The sequence below is a fragment of the Aspergillus fischeri genome, genomic scaffold (genome assembly GCF_000149645.3).
Source record: "Aspergillus fischeri NRRL 181 1099437636264 genomic scaffold, whole genome shotgun sequence".
Taxonomy (NCBI): domain Eukaryota; kingdom Fungi; phylum Ascomycota; class Eurotiomycetes; order Eurotiales; family Aspergillaceae; genus Aspergillus; species Aspergillus fischeri.
This window is the reverse complement of record NW_001509762.1, coordinates 2,278,669-2,286,070: the sequence shown is the minus strand read 5'-3', so window position 1 is coordinate 2,286,070 and position 7,402 is coordinate 2,278,669. Positions and strand designations below refer to the sequence as shown.

The 7,402-nt window shown below is 48.7% G+C and overlaps 4 protein-coding genes across 4 annotated transcripts; 1 reads left to right on the top strand and 3 right to left on the bottom strand.

Moving 5' to 3' along the window:
• Positions 1-656: 656 nt before the first annotated feature.
• NFIA_080460 (uncharacterized protein) lies at positions 657-1,639 on the bottom strand (the record flags this gene model as incomplete). Its single annotated transcript, XM_001259998.1, has 2 exons — positions 657-873; positions 963-1,639. 2 exons carry the CDS (start codon positions 1,637-1,639, stop codon positions 657-659), a joined length of 894 nt encoding a protein of 297 aa, XP_001259999.1.
• A 2,150-nt stretch (positions 1,640-3,789) lies between these two features.
• On the bottom strand, positions 3,790-4,131 carry NFIA_080450 (uncharacterized protein; the record flags this gene model as incomplete). The annotated part of the gene is made up of 2 exons (XM_001259997.1): positions 3,790-3,967; positions 4,055-4,131. 2 exons carry the CDS (start codon positions 4,129-4,131, stop codon positions 3,790-3,792), a joined length of 255 nt encoding a protein of 84 aa, XP_001259998.1.
• A 460-nt stretch (positions 4,132-4,591) lies between these two features.
• On the bottom strand, positions 4,592-5,417 carry NFIA_080440 (uncharacterized protein; the record flags this gene model as incomplete). The annotated part of the gene is made up of 3 exons (XM_001259996.1): positions 4,592-4,848; positions 4,899-5,001; positions 5,055-5,417. The coding sequence occupies 3 exons, from the start codon at positions 5,415-5,417 to the stop codon at positions 4,592-4,594; spliced, it is 723 nt and encodes a 240-aa protein (XP_001259997.1).
• Positions 5,418-6,055: 638 nt separating this feature from the next.
• NFIA_080430 (ankyrin repeat domain-containing protein) lies at positions 6,056-6,556 on the top strand (the record flags this gene model as incomplete). Its single annotated transcript, XM_001259995.1, has 1 exon — positions 6,056-6,556. The coding sequence occupies one exon, from the start codon at positions 6,056-6,058 to the stop codon at positions 6,554-6,556; it is 501 nt and encodes a 166-aa protein (XP_001259996.1).
• Between the last annotated feature and the right edge of the window lie 846 nt (positions 6,557-7,402).

Genomic DNA, 7,402 nt, shown 5'->3' with positions numbered 1-7,402 from the left:
GCTGGCATGTCAGCAGGGAGGGCACTGTGCTGCGGGACTTGTGTGGAACCAACTCAGTAATCAACCTTCCGCAGCGGCTGGCCCACATTCTCAGAGATGTGGCTGCGGAAGCTGAAGAACGCTAAGCGCTGCAGTGCTACAGCGGTCTACGAAACGGGCATATGTGCCTGTGATGCATTTCCGCAGCCACAATCACCGTGGAGCGCCCAGCAAAAATAGGCCAATAGAATTATATGCACATTTCTCATTGCCAGATTGGCCATGAGACAGCTGTTCTAGAACGTATTCACCCCGATGAGCCATTTCACATAATGGGATACCTCCTGTCTGGCTTTCTCTCTCATTGGGGTCCTCATGTGCCTGATTTCCTCTCAAGAGGATCCTCACAAGAGGGGATTCCTCTTGTTGCATGCCTTCTGAGCCAATCTCCCCATGTCAGACCCCTTCATAAAAAGACATAACCATAAGCATCTAATCATGAATGACTTCATGTGGCATACCACATAAAAAGGTCTAGATATTCCGTAAATCAATATAAGAAATGCCTCTTTGGTGGACAACTGCTCTGCGAGGTCTCGCTCATGGCGCTATAACTCACGTTTGTGCAAGTCTCTTAAGCTGAGCCATATATTCGTATATCATACCCAGAAAGGAATTTATGTTTCTTTGAATGCCACAGAACGGTAGCGCTTGGTAGGAGACCCTGGCTCGGATTCTGTCCGATCTCGTACACGGGAGGCCATCTTCACAAGCTGCCTGTCCTTGTCGAGTCGCCCTTCTGCCGCAAGCCGCTTCTCTTCATCCTCCGAGATCAGGAATATTGCGTTATTGCCATCCACAGTCGCCGCGCGATAACACTGGTCGGGCCTGAGGCTTTGCAGGTTCCGATCATATAGTGAAAATTCCTTCCACATATATTTCAGCGCCGCTCGTTCCAGCGGCGCTGGATCCGAAGGATCTACTTCAAAACGATCAGTCCTCCTCCACTGTTCTCGTTCAAAGGCCCAGAAGGAAATTTCAACCCGTTCTGGTGGCGCAACGCCCCCGCCGGTTGCGTGGCCCCGTCCTCAACTGCTCGAGGGCTCTGACTGTCGGGGTCGCTGGCAGTTCCTCTGGGAGTGGATGCTACAAGACTGTCCACTTGGGGCGGCATTTGCCCTTCGCGGTGAGACGGGCTCGATGGTGAATCCTGCCTTACTTGAGATCCAGGCGAAGCTTCCGGAACAGGCTGCTCCTGGTTAGAAAGGCCAAGCTCCTCCGCAAGTCGTTCGCGTTCTAACTCTTCTTCCAGCCTCTCTTGCTCTTCCTGGGCTCTCATCAGCTGCTCAAGGTACGCATCCGAGACCTCTTGTTGCCTGCCAGTGCCAAGATCTGATTTCGAGGACTCAGGCTGTGGACTGTCCCGCGTCCGGTCTTGAGCAGCGCCTTGATGCGGGCCATCTATAATTGATCTCTCCTCTGACATCCGCTCGGGAGGTTCTGATCCAACGGAAATCCTTGTGCATTGGCTGTTCGTGTCGGCTTCTTCGTGGTTTGCCGAGCCATGCGTAGGTTGCAGCACGCCTGAGTCAAGATTTGGAGTGCCATGCGCTCCCTTGTCGGAGGTTTCATCAGAAGTAATGCGTTCTAATGATCCCATGTGGGCCGTCGCCGACGTTGCTGAATCGATCGTAGCTGACTCGTCCGGCGGCTCCGGACGCGTTCCCCCTTTTACGGTCGCAGCAGCCACAGCTTCTTGAGTAGCAGCCTCCTCGATCCATGCACTCCTGCCTCAGCCACCTACACGTATGCCAATTGAACACCTCTCTCCAGCTGAGGAATGCTCTGCGGCAAAGACCACTAGGAATATGTGCTAAATGATGGGAAATTTTGCACCGACATGGCACTGAAAAGGACTCGAAACTCTCGTGATGTGTTTTAGTTTCCATCAACTGAGCTTCTAGCTCTCGACGATAATCTTCGTCAGTTGATTAATTGAGAGCATAGCGCCCCCATCGTAGCCACTTTTGCAAGAATACTAGTGCTTCCACCATGAGCTCTGCTTGCCTTTCCAATTCAATGAGACGATGACACCAAGTCAGCAAAATATCTGGGGGCTGTGTGTGGAACCCGAAGAAGCGCAGAAGCCGTGCGGTGGTTTATCGTTCGAGGCCAGCGAGTCCGCGAGTTTCTCTATCTCTGCTTGGTGACCAAATATGTGGTCTGGCTGGCCTCTCTGGAGAAAGATTCTTTAGAGTATAACCGCGCATTGTCATGAGGTCCATAATGCTGTGGATGCGCTCTTCAGAACGAGTAAAGCATGCCAATGCAATTGTTAAACGTCTGATGGCCGCTGCACATAAGGATACCCAGCCTGATTTTAGAGCTAATCGTATAGAGGCGAGCGTGACTAAGGAATACTTCGTTGCGAACTTCATCCAGGTGTATGTTGGGTAGAGTATCATCGCTGGAAACGTCGAGTTCGGGTGGCGGGTGAGAAGGGCGGAAATTGTTGCACCGAACCAGGAGGTTAGTTCTGTGCGGTGAGAATGCCTGAATATGGCCACATAGCTGTTCCTGATGTTGTCGCTTCCGCATAGCCAGTGGCGCCGTTGCCAGAAATGGTTCAGGCACAAAATAATCGCGCGCGTATACAAACTCACGGCAAGAGCTCAAAGGTGAGCTCGCCCATCCAACCCAGAAGCACAAACGTATTCTTCTCTTTACTTTTAGACGCCTTGATAGACTGCCTGATGGCCAGCGGAAGAGCCCGAAGAGCTCCGAATGAGCAAAAAATGTTAAATCACCGTCATCTATATAAATGGTCACAATGTCCGTATGCACAATACTGGAGAGGCATAAGAGTTACCTTTCCTAGGTTGCTCCTATTCCGCAGCGCGAGGAGAAAATTGCCTTTATGGTCTAGGTCTACGATCTTAGAAGATTGGACCGTCCTTTTGAAGCTTTGATAGATACTCTTTGCCAGGCTGTGTCCTGATGCTGAGCGACCCCGCGCAAGTTCCGGCGCCGTCCGTTATCTGAGCACTACTAATCCTAGAGGACTTCTTTGAAAGGAACCCTGAAAGTAGACTAATATTTTAAGACTGGCTAGATGTAATATTCCAGTTTCACAAGTCACAGTTGAGTTCACCTACTATGTTATCCTTCTGGTATCAGGCCAGGGTGGTCAGCTCTGGGATCCTGTGGCTTTCCGTGGGGCAAAGGGATTGAAAGATTTGGAAGACACTTGCTTGATACTTGGGTAGTTGCGTTACCCAATACAGGGCTTTGCTTTAGAATTAAAATTCGCCGCGAAGCAACTGCTCATAAATGACAGGTCCAGTTTATCCTTCAATGGCCACTGCCATCAACCTTAGCACGTTGTGCTGTAAAGTCCAGCTGATGATACCTTGGTAAGTCGAGATATGAAACTAGCGACTGATTTTCTCTAGCTACCAAGTCCCACTTCGCCAGTGGATGGATTGCTGGCCCTGTATGAAACCACATGGAAGCCAGCCTTTATATCCATCTCATGTTCTCTCTTCACCCTCTCTAGCTTTCCAAACTTATATATTATAGTCAAGCCCAAGGCGACTGCTGTAGATATCCCAGTGATGATAACTGTCACAACAGCCATGATGGACCATTCGCTATTTTGCGCTGTATACACATTGACGAAAGTAGTGAGTAACCTAGCTATTGCATTCAGAAGAACTAGTCTATCAAATGATCAGCATCTGAAGTTACAAAAGATACTAATACGGACATAAACAACCGGTTTATGAGCCATATGTAATTCTCCCTCCGCTCCTAGCTGAGCCAAGAAATCATTACTGAGCCCAGAACCATCAGAAAGCAAGCGATAGCAAGGAGGGGCGGATTCTGGATTGTACTGAGGATGGCTTTTCCAGCGCGGTTCGTTTCCAGACCTTCTGTGAGAAAGTCGGACTTCTGAAGAGAAGTAAATGTTCCCAGAATAACCAGATATCTAGCAAGCAGTACCCAGTGGGCAGTGCTAGCGGACGTGTTATAGAACCATGGAATATAGTCAAGCTCGAGGAGCATGCGCACATACCGAGTCTCAATGACTGAAGCACTTTCAGCCTCGGGCAGATTGGGTTCAAGATCTTCAAATGGCTGTGTTTGACCCATACTCGCATGTAATGAGCAATAGTGGTAGAACCTGTATGCAGTATTGGATCTTCTTATATGTCGCTGGATAGGGAGGATAGTCATGACTCCAAAATAGGCGTGCAGCCTTCTTTATTGTTCGTGTTTCACCAAGGTGGCCAGTAATACTTTGCTACAGGTACGATATCATTAATATAGATATTGTAATTGTCTGAATTCGTTCCCTTCGACAGATCTATTTACTCTATTGACTCGGTCCATCATGCTTTACAGAGTACACATAGCATGGTCAAGGGTGTATTAAACAAATTCCAAAAGTCTGTGACCCAAAGATAATGTACTGAAATTTCCCCCAAATATTCTTATGCCTTCATCCTGCCGTGGGCCAGTATGATCCTAGGACTCGTTATCGAGCGATCCCGCAGAGGACACTTACTGGACGCAGACACCACGGTCCCAGGCTAATGCGTAGAAAAGGATGCTAATCTTGATAAGTTGGCTGCCAGAGTGCCAGTGGTACGTTTGGAGTTCCACTCACCTTTAGAAGATCCGCTGCGGTTGCTCTCCCAGAGGACCCAGTGAAGTCCTCTGCGAGCAGTCCCATTGTTCCATGAATTGCAGATGTCTCATCCAGTCTCAAGAGTGAGCAAGCTATCGAGCAAACAGCCTGAAGGTCCTTGCTCTTCTGCTGTCTCCTTGGTTCCCTAATCAGGCTGCTTCCGACGTCGGCTATGGAATCTGTCAATAACCAGGTCATTTTCAATATATACCTTTCGGATGGCACTGACCCAGTTTGACTATTCCCTCTTGGTTGATTAGGACTGTGGAAAGTGTGACATTCCCATGGCAGATCCCAAGTACTTCATGCACGTACTTCAAAGCTTGCAGGATCTAGGGATATCAGCATAGTTCATCTCTGGGAGGACATTCTGAAGTTTTTATACCCCTTTTGAGATTGTTGCAATCTCCACCTCGCCCAAGCAAAACTTGGATGATGATTGTTGAATCTCCTCTAGCGAGATACCCCAGGTATTGTAAAGAAAGAAGACGTTCTGTTTTGCAATGAATACCTCTTTCAAGTTAACCAGATTCGGATGAGATGTTTCTTTGAAGTCCTCAACCCGTAGGTCCCTTTCTTCAATCCGTTCTTGGTAGACATAAGCTAAGTGAGAGCCTTCAGAAAACTCGATAGCGCTGACGGGTCCCCAAGTCGGTGATAGGCTGATGAAGAAGCGGTTCAGCTGGTCGTAAGGGGACCCAGACTTCACGAAATTTGACTGAATGTCTAGAGTTTCGGGTAGTGTCATATGCCGTGAGACTCCTCGAACTGGCAATTCGATTAGAGATCTCAGCTTAGGAGTCACTACCATTTTCACAATATCACTAAGATTCGAGGAATTATTCCTGACTTCACTTTGACAAGAAATCGATAGTTGTTCTTGACAGCACGATTAGACCCGTACATCGCGCCTGTTCTTATCTAAGGCTGGACGTGCCGCGCCGCTTTTGAGTCGTGTGGGGACCCAAAACTGGCGTGGCAGCTGGGTCTAAGACGGCCCGAGTACCCATCGACCCGCTTCGGCTTCGACCCTCTGTCTGTTCACTACCGATCTTGGAACATCTCCATTCCCTGCCAAAAGATCCGCGAACGTGATTCACAGGTGTTTCACAGATTGATCTAGTATCACAGGCATGTGCATTTTCCACTAACTCGTCAAAAATATCGAACAATGTGTATACGTAGTAACATTAAATTGCCTTCCATGCCCACAGAAATTCATCTCGGCCCTAATCAAGAGGGTCTCATGAACTGTCTACATGCTGTACTCGCCAGGAGTATCTGCTAGTTTTAAGATCCCTTCCCGCTTTCATGATTTTGAGCATACTCCTGCGGTTATATATTTGTGCGGATACATTTCCAGCGTTCGCTATGGGAACTATCGCAATGAGCATCCCCCGCAACTCCAAAACCGTTATCGATGGCGAATTCGGACGCATGGAAAATATCGCGGAGATTAGGCTAAGCGACGATATCAAGGCTTTCCTAAACGATGCGCATTCCTCGATGGAGTCAAAGGGCGCTTCAAATCCCCAAGGCCCCTGCAAGAGGTCTCTCATCCACTACGCCGCCATGGGAGATTGCCCCGAACTTCTTCGTTGTCTCCTAAGAACTGGTGCTGCCAAAGACGTTCGCGACCAGAACAAGCGTACACCCCTTTCCTGGGCTGCCGAATATGGTGCCTTAGATTCTGTGAAGATTCTTTTGGAATACGGAGCGAAGATCAATTCCGTGGATGATATGTATTTCACCCCTTTATCGTGGTTAATTCATGCGAGTCCACCTACGGACAAAGCAAAAGCGACTGAAGTCTACCTGAGGAAGAACGGCGCGAAAGAGAAGGGCGCCAAGCGGCGTTGGGTCTTGAGAAAGACTAGAATGTTCTGATAGACTTTGTATGTAGATCCAGTGGCTGTGATCTGCCATGAGCCTACTCTTACTCCAGGCCAATAGACACAGTCGGTTGTGATTACATGAGTTAGCTTTCCTGTAATTCTCTAAGTCCATTTGATGTCAGGGTTAGTCGGAACATCAACTTCTTTTCCCCACCCACCCCACCCCCGGATCGGATTGTGTTCCTGTGTACAGGGACGAGCAAAACCAGTTTCACCATGTAAGCATGAGTGTGCGGGGTGGTGAAACTGGGTTTGCTCGTCACTGTAGTACTCTCGTTTGCAGAGCGATGTAAACCACTTTGTCTCAAGGCAGCTTGTAGTCGCATGGCCAGACGGCGTGCCTGACAGTATTGAGCATATTACCAAATTCGCTGCTTCGAGGACTGGCCATGGTTTGCATTTAGGAAGGCGCTCCTTCTGTATCAGTAGAGGAGGTGGAGATTTCGACTCAAGTCCGAGTGCGGCTACGTGGAAATCACTGAAGCGTCGGGCAGAATTCGTGCGCCTGTCGGTCTGCGTCGTCTTCTCGCAGCCTTCATGCGTGGCCTATTGACACTGACATACAGTGCAGATTCTTCGAGACTTCGAATCGGTCAGGGTGGAAGCGGATGGGTCTGCCACTCCGTGTGATACTGTTTAATGAAATTGCGATTTGACGGCTGGGTAAATAAATTGGCTGTGTTTGGTTGGGATAATGCCCTAGGTCTTTGGCTGGGACTTTCACTTATGAACTACAACTGAGAAAAGTTTCACGCAATCCGAACAAGCTAGGCTACCATTCTCCTAGGTTGAACCAATTCGTAATACAAGATGATTTCCGAGGTTTTCCTTGATCTCA